Source organism: Scyliorhinus torazame, chromosome 8, assembly GCF_047496885.1.
Source record: "Scyliorhinus torazame isolate Kashiwa2021f chromosome 8, sScyTor2.1, whole genome shotgun sequence".
NCBI lineage: Eukaryota > Metazoa > Chordata > Chondrichthyes > Carcharhiniformes > Scyliorhinidae > Scyliorhinus > Scyliorhinus torazame.
In genome coordinates, this window is record NC_092714.1 from 16,378,551 (window position 1) to 16,396,215 (window position 17,665).

General features: G+C 53.8%; 1 protein-coding gene across 3 annotated transcripts in view; it reads right to left on the reverse strand.

Annotated features, from left to right (window-relative positions):
• LOC140427663 (neural cell adhesion molecule 2-like) overlaps positions 1-17,665 on the reverse strand; it is an 896,208-nt gene that overhangs the window by 40,550 nt on the left and 837,993 nt on the right. For all 3 annotated transcript variants that reach the window (XM_072513136.1, XM_072513135.1, XM_072513137.1), the window contains exon 16: positions 11,728-11,932. In XM_072513136.1, the coding sequence (XP_072369237.1) occupies positions 11,728-11,932 (205 nt within the window). The remainder of the gene's footprint in view (positions 1-11,727; positions 11,933-17,665) is intronic.

The following is a 17,665-nucleotide window of genomic DNA, read 5'->3' on the forward strand; positions in this document are numbered from 1 at the left end:
TGGAGGTTGGGGGTTGGGGAGGGGTTCCGTGCCGGGGTGGAGGTTGGGGGGGGGTCCGTGCTGGGGTGGAGGTTGGGGGTTGGGGAGGGGTTCCGTGCCGGGGTGGAGGTTGGGGGGGGGTCCGTGCTGGGGTGGAGGTTGGGGGTTGGGGAGGGGGTCCGTGCCGGGGTGGAGGTTGGGGGTTGTGGAGGGGGTCCGTGCCGGGGTGGAGGTTGGGGGGGGGGGTCCGTGCTGGGGTGGAGGTTGGGGGTTGGGGAGGGGGTCCGTGCCGGGGTGGAGGTTGGGGGTTTGGGAGGGGTTCCGTGCCGGGGTGGAGGTTGGGGGGGGGTCCGTGCTGGGGTGGAGGTTGGGGGTTGTGGAGGGGGTCCGTGCCGGGGTGGAGGTTGGGGGGGGGGTCCGTGCCGGGGTGGAGGTTGGGGAGGGGGTCCGTGCCGGGGTGGAGGTTGGGGGTTGGGGAGGGGGTCCGTGCCGGGGTGGAGGTTGGGGGGGGGGTCCGTGCCGGGGTGGCGGTTGGGGAGGGGGTCCGTGCCGGGGTGGAGGTTGGGGGTTGGGGAGGGGTTCCGTGCCGGGGTGGAGGTTGGGGGGGGTCCGTGCTGGGGTGGAGGTTGGGGGTTGTGGAGGGGGTCCGTGCCGGGGTGGAGGTTGGGGGGGGGGTCCGTGCCGGGGTGGAGGTTGGGGAGGGGGTCCGTGCCGGGGTGGAGGTTGGGGGTTGGGGAGGGGGTCTGTGCCGGGGTGGAGGTTGGGGGGGGGTCCGTGCTGGGGTGGAGGTTGGAGGTTGTGGAGGGGGTCCGTGCCGGGGTGGAGGTTGGGGGGGGGGTCCGTGCCGGGGTGGAGGTTGGGGGGGGGTCCGTGCTGGGGTGGAGGTTGGGGGTTGTGGAGGGGGTCCGTGCCGGGGTGGAGGTTGGGGGGGGGGGGGTCCGTGCTGGGGTGGAGGTTGGGGCGGGGGGGGTCCGTGCCGGGGTGGGTGATGGGAGGGCAAATGAGTTGGTCCACCTGGCCAGGTGCCAGCCTCCAACAGTTGGACCCATGCGGTCCATGCCACCTGGCTGGGGGGAGGAGGGGATATGGGCAATGATGACATGTCGTCGTTCCCCTCCCCCCCACCAGGTCGTCATGTTTTCAGATCATCCAGCGATGTTGGCCGCCGTGGTGGCAGCCGCTCATATCTATGTTGCCCTGGATGAGGAGCAGGAGGAGGAGGAGGAGGAGGAGGAGCGTGCCAGAGAGGCGGCGCAGGCTGCCGCAGAGGGGCAGGCGGCAGCCGCCCAGGCTGGAGGGACACCTGACCGACAGGACGAGGAGGGGGAGGAGGACGTCGCGGCCCCACGGCAACGGAGGCACCCGAGGGCGCCCCGTGTGTACCGGCCCCGGCAGTCATACCAGGACCTCACGGACCGGGAATGCAGGAGGAGACTCCGGATGAGCCGGGAAACCGTGGCACACATCTGCCACCTGCTGGCACACCTGTCACCGCGTGGCACTGGCGGGGGACACCCTCTCCCCGTGTCCGTCAAGGTTACGGTGGCCCTGAACCTTTATGCAACGGGGTCATTCCAGGCACCGAGTGGGGACCTGTCCGGCATATCGCAGACATCGGTGCATCGGTGCATCCGGGCAGTGACAGATGCCCTTTATGCCATGGCGCACCGCTACATCCGCTTCCCCGTGGACCGGTCCAGCCAAGATGCCCGGGCCGTGGGCTTCTCTGCCATTGCCGGGTTCCCCATGGTCCAGGGCGCGATCGATGGGATGCACGTCGCCGTGCGGCCACCTGCAGATAACAGGGCCGTGTTCACTAATAGGAAGGGGACCTATTCGATGAACGTACAGGTGGTCTGCGACCACCGCATGATGATCCTGCACGTCTGCGCCCGTTACCCAGGCAGTGTACACGACTCATTCGTGTTGTCGCGGTCATCCATTCCCGGCATGTACGAGGGACGCCATCCCCGGCTGAGGGGCTGGTTGCTGGGCGACAGGGGCTACCCATTGCGATCGTGGCTGATGACGCCTATACGGAGGCCACGCAATGAGGCGGAGAACCGCTACAATGATGCCCATGTAGCGACAAGGGGAGTGATCAAGAGGTGCTTTGGCGTGCTGAAGATGCGTTTCAGGTGCCTGGACCTCTCTGGGGGCGCCCTCCAGTATCGGTCAGATAGGGTCGGCCGCATCATTGTGGTGTGCTGCGTCCTGCACAACATAGCCCAGCAGAGGGGCGATGTGCCGCAGGCAGAGGAGGGCGGAGTGGAGGAGCAGCAGGAAGAGGCCCAGTCCTCCCCAGATGAGGGGGATGGGGGCAATGGTCAGGGCAGACGGGGTAGACACAGACGGGTGGCTGTCCACCGTTACCGGCTGGCCCAGCGGGCACGGGACAGACTGATAGACGCCCGCTTCACTGACTAGATGGGCGTGGGAATCGGGTAGTATGGCCACAGACCGCACACCATGACAACAGCCGACCACCCACACCCCCCACCCATCCATCCACCCAGCACCATCACCCCCCTCCCCAACCCCACACACCCCACCCGCATGCACACCACCCCCCCACTCCCAATTGCCGATCCACCGGCGGCACAACGGGCCGGGCTCACCCAGTTGCGGGTGGACGCGTGTCTATCGCAGGCCATGGAGAATGATGACAGCCCGCCTCCGATGAGCTCCTGGCTCTACATCGTTGGACTATGTCTGACCCATGGCCACAGTACCACCATCCACCCGGACCATCCCTGCATGCGGCTGTGACACTGCAGCGCACGGTCCCGTCCTCTGCCCGGGGGATGTTGATGGCGGCCCAGGGGGAAGGGGGCAGACTCACCTGGGGCTGAGGTAAGACCACCCCTCACACACACACTTGCGCTCAACGTACATGACACCCCCGCACACTTTGGACAGAGCACAAAGGCAGCTTCGGTAGGTGTAACATTGACTTTAATAACCAAAGGAGTTCATGCACGTGCCCTCGCGCCTAAAACTCATCTGTGCCCTGCACCCGTGCCAACTTACTCAGTGTCTAATTGTTTGGCCTTACGGGCCCTTTGACTACGTCTACGTGGTTCCCCAGACGGTACAGCAGAACTGGAGGTGGACTCCTGTGATTCCTGCCCTCTGACACTGGATCCCTTTGGCGGCCGTTTCCTGGGGCGTCCTGGCCTAGATGGGCCAGGCTGCGGCCCGGGCGACTGGGATGGCGAGCTGCCAGCCTGTCCTGCCCGTTGCCCACCCGATGCACCTGGGACGGAAGGGGGGGAGTCCGAGGTGTCGCGGTGTACCGGGACCTCCCCTACAGAGGGAGCCGGGACGGACCACACCACCTCCTCCTCCCTCGGGGTGCCCGATGGCCCCCAGGCCTCTACATGGGTGGGGGATGCGAACGGACTGGCCATCCGACGCGCCCCCGACATCTGGCGCTGCCAGTCCTGGAGGCCCGTGCTGGTATCGACAGGGGTCTGCAGGTTTGCAGCCATGGAGCCCAGGGGGTTGTCGAACCCTGTCTGCGACAGTGCGACGCCAGCTCGCACATGGCCACTGGCGCCGATGCCCTCAGCGATGGCCTGCTGAGACTGGGCCATGGCCTGCAGAGACTGGGCCATGGCCTGCAGAGACTGGACTATGGCCTGCTGAGACTGGGCCATGGCCTGCTGAGACTGGGCTATGGCGTTGAGCGCCTCTGCCATCTGGCGCTGGCAGTGGCTCATGGCCTCCTGTGAGAGGGCAGCCATTTCCTGGGCCACAGACGCCGCCTGCACGGAAGGCCCCAGGCCTCGCAAACCGTTCCCCATGTCTGACACCGTCGCACCCATTGCCTCCACCGCGGACGCCACCCGTGCGGTGTCAGCCTGGGTGGCACGCATGACCGGGACCACTCCCAGCTCCTGGACGCGGGTGGACTCCTCCACCTGCGACCGCAGCCGCCGCAAGCCACCCGTCACCCTATTCGCTCGTCTCCGTGTCGGTGGTTGCATCGGATCTATGTGTGGGTGTGGTAACTGCAGGAACCCGGGATCCATCTGGGCGGCAGATGTTCGCTTGGCCTGGGCTGCCCTCCGACCGCCCGGTCCCTCTGCTGCTCCTACCTCCACCTGCTGTACCGGGACGGCTGTGTTGTGCGCACCAGTGAGTGTACCAGACGCCTCATCACTAAAGTGCCCAACCGTGGTGAGTGTTTCTGCGATGGTGGAGGGTGTTGGTGACAGCAGTGGCGTTGTGTCGTGCTCTTCGTCCCACTCTGAGTCCATGGCACTTTGGGGTGGGGGTTCGTCTCCACCCATCCACTCTGAGTCACTGTCCGGTATTTCGTCTTCCCGGGTAGGGGTGTCCTGGGTAGTGCTGTCCCGGGTAGTGCTGTCCCGGGTAGGGGTGTCCTGGGTAGTGGTGTCCCGGGTAGGGGTGTCCTGGATAGTGGTGTCCTGGGTAGTGGTGTCCTGGCTCGGATGTGACGGGGGCCTGTGGCTGCCCCCCTCATCGCTGGGTGGTCGCTCCCGCACGTGACGGGGGTGTCGTCTCCCTGTTGCTCCAGGTCTCTCCGTCTCCCGTGGTCTCCGAGGGGCATCCTGCGGGCGTCGCATGCTGGAGGGTTCGGGTCTCTCCGTCTCCCGTGGTCTCCGAGGGGCATCCTGCGGGCGTCGCATGCTGGAGGGTTCGGGTCTCTCCGTCTCCCGTGGTCTCCGAGGGGCATCCTGCGGGCGTCGCATGCTGGAGGGTGCGGGTCTCTCCGTCTCCCGTGGTCTCGGAGGGGCATCCTGCGGGCGTCGCATGCTGGAGGGTGCGGGTCTCTCCGTCTCCCGTGGTCTCGGAGGGGCATCCTGCGGGCGTCGCATGCTGGAGGGTGCGGGTCTCTCCGTCTCCCGTGGTCTCGGAGGGGCATCCTGCGGGCGTCGCATGCTGGAGGGTGCGGGTCTCTCCGTCTCCCGTGGTCTCGGAGGGGCATCCTGCGGGCGGTCTGCATCTGCGGGGATGGGTGCCTGGACGTTTGGTCCTGCGATACACAATGAAGCATGCATGGTTAGACATCAGGCAGTGATCAGGTGATACGGGAGAGGGGGATATAGGGGAGGGGGGATATGGGGACGGGCTGTTGGTGGCTCACTTGCTCGTGGGGCCCCGACCTCTGCATCAGCAACCTCCCGGTCGTCAGGTCCGCCAGCCAGTTCCAGGGCCCTTTCCTCGTGTACGGTCAGTGGCCTCTCATCAGCGGGCCCTCCTCCAGTCCTCACATGCTCCCTATTGTTGTGTGCGCGCTTCTCCTGGGGGGGGGGGGGGGGGGTGGTGGCAGGGGTAAAAGACAACAGTGTTAGGCAGGTATATGAATGCACGCCATCGGTTGCGCGTGCAGTGCAGAGGTTAAGGTTAGGGCTGGATTCACTTGGGGATATGGGGGATATGGGGGAGGGGGGATATGGGGGAGGGGGGATATGGGGGATATGGGGGAGGGGGGATATGGGGGATATGGGGGAGGGGGGATATGGGGGATATGGGGGAGGGGGGATATGGGGGATATGGGGGAGGGGGGAATATGGGGGATATGTGGGAGGGGGGATATGGGGGAGGGGGGATATGGGGAATATGGGGGAGGGGGGATATGGGGGATATGGGGGAGGGGGGATATGGGGGAGGGGGGATATGGGGGAGGGGGGATATGGGGGAGGGGGGATATGGGGGATATGGGGGAGGGGGGAATATGGGGGATATGGTGGAGGGGGGATATGGGGGAGGGGGGGATATGGGGGATATGGGGGAGGGGGGATATGTGGGAGGGGGGATATGGGGGAGGGGGGGATATGGGGGATATGGGGGAGGGGGGATATGGGGGATATGGGGGAGGGGGGATATGGGGGATATGGGGGAGGGGGGAATATGGGGGATATGTGGGAGGGGGGATATGGGGGAGGGGGGAATATGGGGGAGGGGGGATATGGGGGATATGGGGGAGGGGGGATATGGGGGAGGGGGGGATATGGGGAATATGGGGGAGGGGGGATATGGGGGAGGGGGGATATGGGGGAGGGGGGATATGGGGGAGGGGGGATATGGGGGATATGGGGAGGGGGAATATGGGGGATATGGTGGAGGGGGGATATGGGGGAGGGGGGGATATGGGGGATATGGGGGAGGGGGGATATGTGGTAGGGGGGGTATGGGGGAGGGGGGATATGGGGGATATGGGGGAGGGGGGATATGGGGGAGGGGGGATATGGGGAGGGGGATATGGGGGATATGGGGGAGGGGGGATATGGGGGAGGGGGGGATATGGGGAATATGGGGGATATGGCGGAGGGGGGATATGGGGGAGGGGGGATATGGGGGAGGGGGGGATTTGGGGGAGAGGGGATATGGGGGATATGGGGGAGGGGGGATATGGGGATATGGGGGAGGGGGGATATGGGGGAGGGGGATATGGGGGATATGGGGGAGGGGGGATATGGGGGAGGGGGGGATATGGGGGAGGGGGGATATGGGGGAGGGGGGATATGGGGGAGGGGGGAATATGGGGGATATGGGGGAGGGGGGATATGGGGGATATGGGGGAGGGGGGGATATGGGGGAGGGGGGATATGGGGGATATGGGGGAGGGGGGATATGGGGGAGGGGGGATATGGGGGAGGGGGGGATATGGGGGAGGGGGGATATGGGGGATATGGGGGAGGGGGGATATGGGGGAGGGGGGGATATGGGGAGGGGGGATTTGGGGGAGAGGGGATATGGGGGATATGGGGGACGCTCACCCTGCCTGCTCTGACGAGGTCGTTCACCTTCTTGTGGCACTGGGTGCCTGTCCGTGGTGTCAGGGCCACAGCGGTGACGGCCTCTGCCACCTCCCTCCACAGACGCCGGCTGTGGCGTGGGGCAACTCTGCGGCCGTGCCCGGGATACAGGGCGTCCCTCCTCTGCTCCACCGCATCCAGGAGCGCCTCCACATCGCGTGACTCGAACCTCGGGGCTGAGCGACGGCCAGCCATCAAGTCGGGTGTTGCGGTCGGCTGTTCCGGTCGGGTGGGGGGGAGCTGCGCGGCCTTATGAGCCGTCACGCCGTGCAGCGCGTATGACGCTGCACGGCGTGAACCACTGCGCAAGCGCGGATCCCGTTACGTCGCTGCTAGCCCATTTCGGGCCGCAGACTATCGGCCCATTTTTATGACGTGACGCAAGTGGGATTTGCGCCGTTTTTTGCGCCGATCGGCGGAGTTTCCGCCTATAACGGAGAATTTCGCCCCAGGTTTATAACCTTCAGACAGAACTGTTCGTTATTCTGCCATTTACACACACTTTAGACCGATGCTTTGTTCCTTTACTACAATCATCACAACTCACTTTTACCTTCTGTTCCTTGATGTCTTCAAAATCGCCCCCCCCCCCCCCCATTAACTCTATTTCTCTCTCCACAGATGCTGCCAGACTTGCTGAATGTCTCGAGCACTTTTATTTTTATTTCCGATTTCCAGCATTTTTCTTCTGATGATTTTTGTGGTGTTTTCTTTTTGCTCTTTGTACATTGTTCCCACTCAGAATTGGAACTGCAAAAGCCACTGCTTCTGGAGGAATGGCACTACTTACTTCTCCCGAAGAAGGGCTCAGACATTTCAGGGCTGCACAGCAGAGGGAGAACTTTGCCTGCGCCTCTTGTTCTCTTTGCCTTTTGTGCCAAGAGAACGCCAATTTTCCAAGCCTCGGCAATTGGATCAGGGGCCACGCTGATGTCACAGGTCCAAGGCCGAGAACCCCAATTTGTTCTGGGATTCCGGACTGAGCACCCCGCTTTTCACTTTGGAAAACTGTGAGGAAATGTCGCTGCGTCACAGGAGTGATAACACTGACCAGCGGACAGCTTTTATGGTTAACCAAGCCTTCATTTAAACACAGAATTAAACACGTTAGCTACAAAGATATACCTTACATTTAACATTTGCAACATTTTACTTGCTTTCTAACCCTGCTTCTAGATATATTTGTTTTCCCCAATTAAGCAAACCAACATATCTTGAACCACACATGGATAAAGTTAACAAGGGTTTCCACTCGCTTTTGTTGGTTCAAAGCCTTTTCGAGAGAGAGAGACTCCTTTAAGAGGAAACTGAACAATGTCTGTCCCACTTGGTGTTCCAGAAACAACTGACAAACCTGGCCCCTCCCACTAACTATGTCACCTGCAATCCAAAAACACGCCACAGTCTTGTGTCTTGTTACAAAAGGTTTCATTACCAAGCTGTCCACACTTTTTGGCTGCAACCATATTGTCTTTTGCCACTTCAATAAACCCCACTGGCTTATCCTGTTTTAAGGAGTCTATCTTCGCCAGAGTCTTTCTTAAGCCAACAACATTGTGACTTTGTGTGTCCAACTTTATTACAATGAAAACAATTGAGTTTTGGTATCTCTCTTCCACCCTCATAAGTTTCCCTTTTATCCTGAGGCAGAATCTTTGTAATATCTCCAACTCTATTCTCATCAGGAAAAGGGCAGGAAAGTGGATATTAGGAATATTGGATCAGCCATGATCCTATTGAATGGGGGAGCAGGCTGGTTTAGCACAGTGGGCTAAACAGCTGGCTTGTAATGCAGAATAAGGCCAGCAGCGTGGGTTCAATCCCATACCAGCCTCCCCGACCAGAGGCCGGAATGTGGCGACTAGGGGCTTTTCACAGTAACTTCATTGAAGTTTCCTTGTGACAATAAGCGATTATTATCAAGGGGCCAAATGGCCTATCCTGTTCCTATTTCTTATGGTCTTATATCTCCTTTGCGTTGACCACCTGTGGATTTTTCATTTCCCCAGTTTCTATCCTTCACAGACTGAAAGTGAGGTCGAAAGCCAAACCTTGACTTATGAATTAATTCATATCATCTGCCATTTCTGCTGCCTGGCGAGCAGTTTTAACCCTTTGCTCTTCCACATGAGTTCTCACGACCGCAGGAAGTGACTCTTTAAATTCCTCCAGAATAATCATTTCCCTAAGAACTTCAAATGTTTGGTCTATTTTTAATGCTCATATCCACCTATCAAAAGTATTTAGTTTGATTCTTCCAAATTCCATATACGTCTGACCTGGTTCTTTCCTTCTACTTCAAAACTTCTGTCTGTAGGCTTCTGGCACTAATCCACATGCACTTAAAATGGCTTTTCTCAACACATCATAATCCCTAGATATCTCCTCGGACAATGAGACAAACACAGTACTAGCTCCACCACTAATTTTGATCAAACAAGCAATACCCACATGGTTTTTGGCCAATTCAATTGTTTAGCTACTTTCTCAAAAATGATTTTAAAAATCCTTCTGTATCTTTCTCGTCAAATCTTGACAGTGCTTGAACATAGTTAAACATATCCCCACTAGGGTTTGGACTGGAAAAAAACAATACTCCCTCTTGGCTTTCCTAAACTTCTGCCATTAACTCCAACCTTTTAAGTTGATATTTTCTCTCTCTATCTCTCCTTCTCCCTTTCTTCCCTTGCTAATCGTACCACATCAAGTTTCCACATTTCAATTTCCTCCTGAAAAGCCCTTTCTCGTTCTTTTTGTTTAATTTGTAATTGAATTTTAGCTAATTCCACTGATTCTTGCCTTGTTTCTGGCATCTCTTACAAACTTAAATGCCGAGCGATTGCCCCAGCAGATAACTTCAACTGCAACTTGCCTGACAATTCCAATGGTTTTGTTTTACCCACCATTTGTAACCCAACCCAAATTATTTTTTCCATACCCAGGCCTCTGAAAGAAACATAATACGAGTCACTCACTATTAAACTGACAGAGCATCAACACCTAAAAGCAACAGTTCCCACATTCGCTGTCTTTAGATTCAGCAATCCGAAACCCAACAAGGAATTATACTTTAAATATCCCGGACGAGTCCCCAGTTGTTATGGGATCCAAGAACGAGAACCCCAATTTGTTCTGGGATTCCGGACAAGAACCCAACTTTTTACTTTGGAAAATTGTGAGGAAATATTGCTGCACCATAGGACAGACTAGCAGATAGCTTTTCTGGTAAAACAAACTTTAATTTAAACACAGTATTAAACACATTAGCAACAAAGAAGTAGCTTACATTTAACATTTACAACATTTTATTTATTTCCTAACCCTGTCCCTTTTTATATATATTTCCCAATTATGCAAACCAACATATCTTGAATACCACTTGATGCACGATCAATAACTACTAAAACAAAGTTGTAGTACAACTGAAGGCTTTAATAAGTTAGAACTGTTCCCCAGCAGCTCAGGTACAGAATTAGGGCTGCTGGGACGGCACGGGTTCTTATACCCCGCCTATCAGGGCGGATCTACTATACTATACAGCCAATGGTAAACCCCTAGGTTTAACCAATGGTACTCCAGCCTCTCAGGTACCGTAATAGCTGATAATACCACACCACTGAATACCACTCTTGGACAAAATCAACAATAAGGGTTTCCACGCGCTTATTTTGGTACAAAGCCTTTTAGAGAGCGGGTCCTTGACGAGCACACTGAACCCTGTCTGTGCAGCTTGGTGTTCCAGAAACAACTGACAAACCTGGGGCGAGATTCTCCTTTCCGGGGAGTAAGTCCCCACGCCGGCGGGAAAACCGGCGCGAACCACTCCGGCGTCAACAGCCCCCGAAAGTGCGGGATTCTCCGCACTTCCGGGGGCTAGGTGGACGATGGAGTGGTTGGCGCCGCGCCATCCTGTGCCGAAGGGACTATGCGATTTAACGCATGCGCCGAAGGGTCGGCGTGATCTCGTGCATGCGCGGAACTGCCAGTGTGGTTCCGCACAAGCAGACCGGCCGACGTATTCTGGCGCATGCGCAGGGGTTTGTCTTCTCTGCGCCGGCCATGGCGGAGCCCTACGGGGCCGGCGTGGAAGGGAGGAGTGCCCCCACAGCGCAGGGCCACCCACACATCAGTGGGCCCTGATCGTGGGCCAGGCTACCGTGGCAGCCCCCCACAGGGTCAGATCCTCCCGCACCCCCCCGAGGACCGCCCCAGCCGACTTACCTGCCAGGTCCCGCCGTATGGGACCATGTCTAATCCACGCCGGCGGGACTGCCCAGAAACGGACGGCCGCTCGGCTCATCGGGGCCCGAAGAATTGCCGGGTGGGGGGTGCAGCCAACAGCCTCCGACTGGCGTGGCGTGAACCCCGCCCCCGCCTGAAAACCGGCGCCGGAGAATACGGCAGCCCGGCATCGGGGCAGGATTCGCACCGCCCCCAGGGATTCTCTGACCCGGCGGGGCGTCGGAGAATCCCACTGCTGGTTCCTCTTATTCAGTGTGCCACCTGCAATTCAAAAACATGCCCCATTCTTATGTCACGTTACAAAAGGTTCCATTGCCCCTGCAAAAATCAATGATTCTCTCTCTCTTTGTAATCACAGCAAAAATACTAAATACAAACCTTAAAATATGAAACATTCTCACATTCATCAGACGGGATGAGACTCTTCCTTTGGCTAGGCCTCTGATGGCATGAATCTCTCATTATTCAGGGCTACAATGGTAAGTCTCACTTTAAGTGAGAGTCCTGATATTGAGACATTCTCCAACTGGGATTGTGAGGTGAGACTTGCCCTTGAAAGGAAGCCAAATACTGATGCCTTCTCTTCAAATGGGGTCCTGGTGGTAAGACTGTCTTTAATAGGAGCATGACAGTGAGATGCCCCATTTGATACCCTCCAGGGCAGACTCCTGTTTATGAGACTGCGAGTGCCACCTGAACCACATTCGCTCATACTTACAGATAAGCTGCTTTGCCTTCTTCAGCGTCCTTAGTTTTGGTGCTTGACCCGTTCTTTTTCCCACAGATCCTTGTGGTGATGCACATCAGTAATCCGCACTGTTTGGTGAAGAAACAGCTGACATCTGTGATGACGAGGATTAACAAGAGAGCGGCAACGCCAAGACCAACAACCGCCCCGAGGCCCAGACTCCTGAACAGGGTATCTAAAAAGCAAAGAAATGCACAACCAATAAGTAATAATCACGAGCTGCTCTTGTAATTGCATCCACTTTTACGGCTTTTTGTGACACATCATGCACATCGGTCACACAGGAGGCATGAGAAATGAATGGGCACCTAAGTGTTCACCAATCAGGAATGGGTGAGGGTCGGTCTTCTTTTGCTTACCTGCTACATTTAATGATATTCCGCTGTCCCCCTACCCTATCGTGAAGGTGTGATGTAATGGACAAGTGGAGTGAAAGAAAGGATGTGAGGGGGTGAGGGGGGCTAAGAGATCAGCTGGGCAAGAGACCAGCCACCTCGTCCAATGCGCTCCACCATATTACAGACCCTCAGTGTCAGCTCTCTCAAATACCTTCTGAAGTTGGTTTTAAGTCACATTCAGAGCCTGGGTTATACTTAATGTCAGAATGTTTAAAGTGATTGCCCAAGGTCTTAAATAGGCCAAGCAGTGGAATTCCCCACTGCTAATATCCATTTATCTAATCAATGTGAAACAAAAAGTCATAAAAATGGAAAGACAGAAGTAAAATGATTTATTTCCCCTCTGTTTCACATATCTGTGCTCCACGCATCACTCATGTGGGATGCCAGCCATCAATTCCTCATCTTCAGATATCATTACAATGTCCTGTGGTGTCAGCCTTGGCTTCGCTCTTCTAAGTCACAACACCATGGATTTCAGCATGTAATCTGGGGCAGCACGGTGGCACAGTGGTTAGCACTGCTGCCTCTCAGCACCAGGGTTCATTTCTCAACTTGGGGACTGTCTGAGTGGAGTTTGCACGTTGTCCCCGTGTCTGCATGGGTTTCCTCCGGGTAGAACCCTCAAGAGTATTGACAGTCAGAGAGATCTAGGTGTACAGGGCCACAGGCCACTGAAAGGTGCAACACAGGTGGGGAATGTAGTCAAGAAGGCATATGGCATGCTTGCCTTCATTGGCCGGGGCATTGAGTATAAAAATTGGCAAGTCATGTTGCAGCTGTATAGAACCTTAGTTGGGCCACACTTGGAGTATAGTGTTCAATTCTGGTCGCTACACTACCAGAAGGATGTGGAGGCTTTAGAGAGGGTGCTGAAGAGATTTACCAGGATGTTGCCTGGTATGGAGGGCATTAGCTATGAGGAGAGGTTGAAAAAACTTGGTTTGTTCTCACTGGAACGGCGTAGGTTGAGGGGCGACCCTGATAGAGATCTACAAAATTATGAGGGGCATAGACAGAGTGGATAGTCAGAGGCTTTTTCCCAAGGCAGAGGGGTCAATTACTAGGGGGCATAGGTTTAAGGTGCGAGGGGCAAGGTTTAGAGGAGAAGTACAAGGCAAGTTTTTTACGCAGAGGGTAGTGGGTGCCTGGAACTCGCTGCCGGAGGAGGTGGTGGAAGCAGGGACGATAGTGACATTTAAGGGGCATCTTGACAAATACATGAATAGGATGGGAATCGGGGGATATGGACCCCGGAAGTGCAGAAGAGTTTAGTTTAGACGGGCAGCATGGTTGGCACATGCTTTGAGGGCCGAAGGGCCTGTTCCTGTGCTGTACATTTCTTTGATCTTTGTTCTTTGGGTGTTCCAGTTTCCACCCACAGTCCAAAGATATGCAGGTTAGGTGGACTGGCCATGCTAAATTGTCCCCTGGTGTTCATAGGTTAGGTCGTGTTACGGGGATGGGAGTGGGCTTGGGTCAGGTGCTCTTTCAGAGAGTCAATGCAGACTCAATGGGCCAAATGGCTTCCTTCTGCACTGTGGGGATTCTATGAATCTAACAATCTAGTCCTGGTCAATGTTCTACCCTCAAACACCATCTTCAAAAAGAAACCAATTAAATAATCATTCCTATTATTTACTTTTGTGGGTCATTGTTGAGGCATACAAGATGATCAGAGGATTGGATAGGGTGGACAGTGAGAGCATTTTTTCCTCGGATGGTGATGTCTCGCACGAGGGGACATAGCTTTAAATTGAGGGGAGATAGATAGAAGACAGGTGTCAGAGGTAGGTTCTTTACTCAGAGAGTAGTAAGGGCGTGGAATGCCCTGCCTGCAACAGTAGTGGACTCGCCAACACTAAGGGCATTGAAATGGTCATTGGATAGACAGATGGACGATAAGGGAATAGTGTAGATGGGCTTTAGAGTAGTTTCACAGGTCGGCGCAACATCGAGGGTCGAAGGGCCTGTACTGCGCTGTAATGTTCTATGTTCTATGTTCTATGTTTTATGTTCTATTGTTGGGTGCAACTTTGATGTCTTTAAATAACAACATTGCCTGCAGATCAAAGACAAAAAGGTATCTTTTGAATCTTGAGCAAGTTGAAAGCTTTCTATTTCTAAAGTACAAAACAGCCAAGACGTTAATCATAGAAAAATCAGAAAGCCTTATCAAGGAGTGAATAGAAATGAAAATTGAGTTGACTGTCTATGGTTAGAATGGAGCTTACTCACATAAAGGATCATAAATGATCAATGTCGAATTAGGGGTGTCACTGCTTTCATTACCCTGACTCACAGTTGAAGTTTCGACCTAAAGTGCCCCCTGATGGCAATCCTGACATAACTTTGACTGCCGACCCCACTCAAAATGATCCATTCCCAACTCCAAACAAACTGATCCTGTTCCACTGTCAACTCCAAAAGCAGTCCTATCCAATCCCACTGTCAACCTCAATCAATCTGATTCAATCCCAATAAAACTGATTCAATCCCACTCTGAATCACAAGCAAACTGATTCAATCCCAATAATAATCTTTATTAGTGACATAAGTAGGCTGACATTAACACCGCAATGAAGTTGCTGTGAAAAACCCCTAATCGCCACACTCCGGCACCTGGAGTGTAGGGAGAATTCAGAATGTCCAATTCACCGAACAAGCCCGTCTTTTGGGACTTGTGGGAGGAAACCGGGGCAGCCGGAGGAAAACCACGCAGACACAAGGAGAACGTGCAGACTCCGCACAGGTAGTGACCTGAGCCGGGAATCGAACCCGGGACCCTGGAGCTGTGAAGCACCAGTAAAAACCACTGTGCTCCCGTGCTGCCCTGGTTCAGTCTCAGTCAAACTGATCGAATCTCAATAAAACTGACTCAATCCCATTTCAGTAAAACTGATTCAATCCCAATCAAACTGATCTAATTCTGATCCCAATCAAATTGATGTACTCCCACTCCAAATCCCAATCAAACTGATGCAATCCCACTCCAAATCCCAATCAAATTGATTAAATCCCAATCAAACTGATTCAATCCCAATCCCATTCCAAACCAAACTTAATCCCACTCCCAATCAAACTGGTCCAAATACACTGCTGACCCCAACCAACTGATTGAATCCACTGTCAATCCCAAAATTGATTGAATTCCCACCGCCAACTCCAAACCCTGACTGATTCCCGTACCAGCCTCCCCGAACAGGCACCGGAATGTGGCGACTAGTGGCTTTTCACAGTAACTTCATTGAAGCCTACTTGTGACAATAAGCGATTTTAATTTTCCTTTGAACCTCAATTTAACAAAATCCTGCTCTTACTGATGAGCCCTGAATGTATTAGTCCAATAGGCAACCCCTAACTGTGCTGTTCTTCATTAAAGCTCCTGATCGCACTATGCCCACAGAGAGGTGGTGCCCAAGGAGGCAATTCGGTCCATCGAGTCTGCACCGACTTTCTGAAAGGACACCATATCTAGGCCACCATCCTATCCTTGCAACCCCACCTAACCTACACATCTCTGGACACCATGGGGCAATTTTCACATGGTCAATCTACCTAACCAACATATCTCTGGACACCATGGGGCAATTTTCACATGGTCAATCTACCTAACCTACACATCTCTGGACACCATGGGGCAATTTTCACATGGTCAATCTACCTAACCAACATATCTCTGGACACCATGGGGCAATTTTCACATGGTCAATCTACCTAACCTACACATCTCTGGACACCATGGGGCAATTTTCGCACGGTCAATCTACCTAACCTACACATCTCTGCACACCATGGGGCAATTTTCACATGGTCAATCCACCTAACCTGCACATCTTTGGACTGTAGGAGAAAACTGAAGCACCCGGAGTAAACCCAGGCAGAGGATGTGCAAAATCCGCAATGCCATCCGAGGCCAGTTTCAAACCGGGCCCCTCATGCTGTGAGAGATCAGTGTTAACCACCTTGCCACCCTGCTGCCCCACAACCTGAGGTAGCGATGTCCACATTCTCACCAGTCTTTGGGCGAAGACCTTTCTTCTGAATTTCCTATTGGATTTCTTGGTGACTCTCTTATATTGATGCCCTCTAATTATGCTTTTCCCTACAAGCGGAACAGTATCTCTGTGTGCACTCTATCAAAACATTTCATCATCTTGACACCTCTATTAGATCTCCCTTTGAATTTTTTCAAGAGTAACTTAACCCAGCCTGTGGAACCTTTCTTGATAAGTATACCCACATATTTCTGGTATCAACTTTGTAAATCTTTTTTAGTCTTTTGATGTGTATTTTTAGGCAGCACGGTAGCACAGTGGTTAGCATGGTTGCTTAACAGCGCCACGGTCCCAGATTTGATTCCCGGCTTGGATCACTGTCTGTGCGGAGTCTGCACGTCCTCCCCATGTCTGTGTGGGTTTCCTCTGAGTGTTTCGGTTTCCTCCCACAGTTTAGGTGGATTGGCCATGCTAAATTGTCCTTAGTGTCCAAAAAAGGCTAGGCTGGGGATAGGGGATAGAGTGGAGGTGTGGGGCTTAAGTGGGGTGCTCTTTCCGAGGGCCGGTGCAGACTCGACGGGCTGAATGGCTTCCTTCTGCACTGTAAATTCTATGTTTTAATATGGCTTCAGTGACGAAATAGCAGCTTGGAGAGGTATTGATTTAAGATTATTAGGAATGAATTATGTTTGATGGTTTTCAGTCAAGACATTTGCACTGGGTGAAACTGCCTGATGTAGAATTGTGGGCAGTTGGCAGTTTAATTAGTTGTTGCTAAGCATAAACAGAAATAGAATTAGCTTTTATTGCAAAAAATGGGTCAATAGCTCATTTAGTTCTTTGAAGTATTGGAGCAGTTTTGTTTAAATATTAGCATATAAAGGTTCAATGTATTTGTAGGCATTTAATTGGTTTAATATTCAAGTGGAAAAAATTGACCTCAAAGATGTTCATATACTAATATTTACATGGTGCAAGCTTAAGTATGTTCTTTGCTAAGGCCCACTTTTCATAGAATCATAGAATTTACAGTGCAGAGGAAGCCATTCGGCCCATCGAGTCTGCACTTGGAAAGAGCACCCTACCTAAGCCTACACTTCCACCCTATCCCCGTAAACCCCACCCAACCTTTTTGGACACTAAGGGGCAATTTAGCATGGCCAATCCACCTAACCTGCACATCTTTGGACTGTGCGAGGAAAGTGGAACACCCGGAGGAAACCCACGCAGACACAGAGGGAAAGTGCAGACAGTGACCCAAGCCGGGAATCGAACCTGGGATTCTGGAGCTGTGAAGCAACAATGCTAACCAATTGTGGGCAGTTGGCAGTTTAATTAGTTGTTGCTAAGCATAAACAGAAATAGAATTAGCTTTTATTGCAAAAAATGGGTCATTTAGTTCTTTGAAGTATTGGAGCAGTTTTGTTTAAATATTAGCATATAAAGGTTCAATGTATTTGTAGGCATTTATCACTTGTTGAATTCATCGCTGAGCAATTCCTGGCTGGTGAA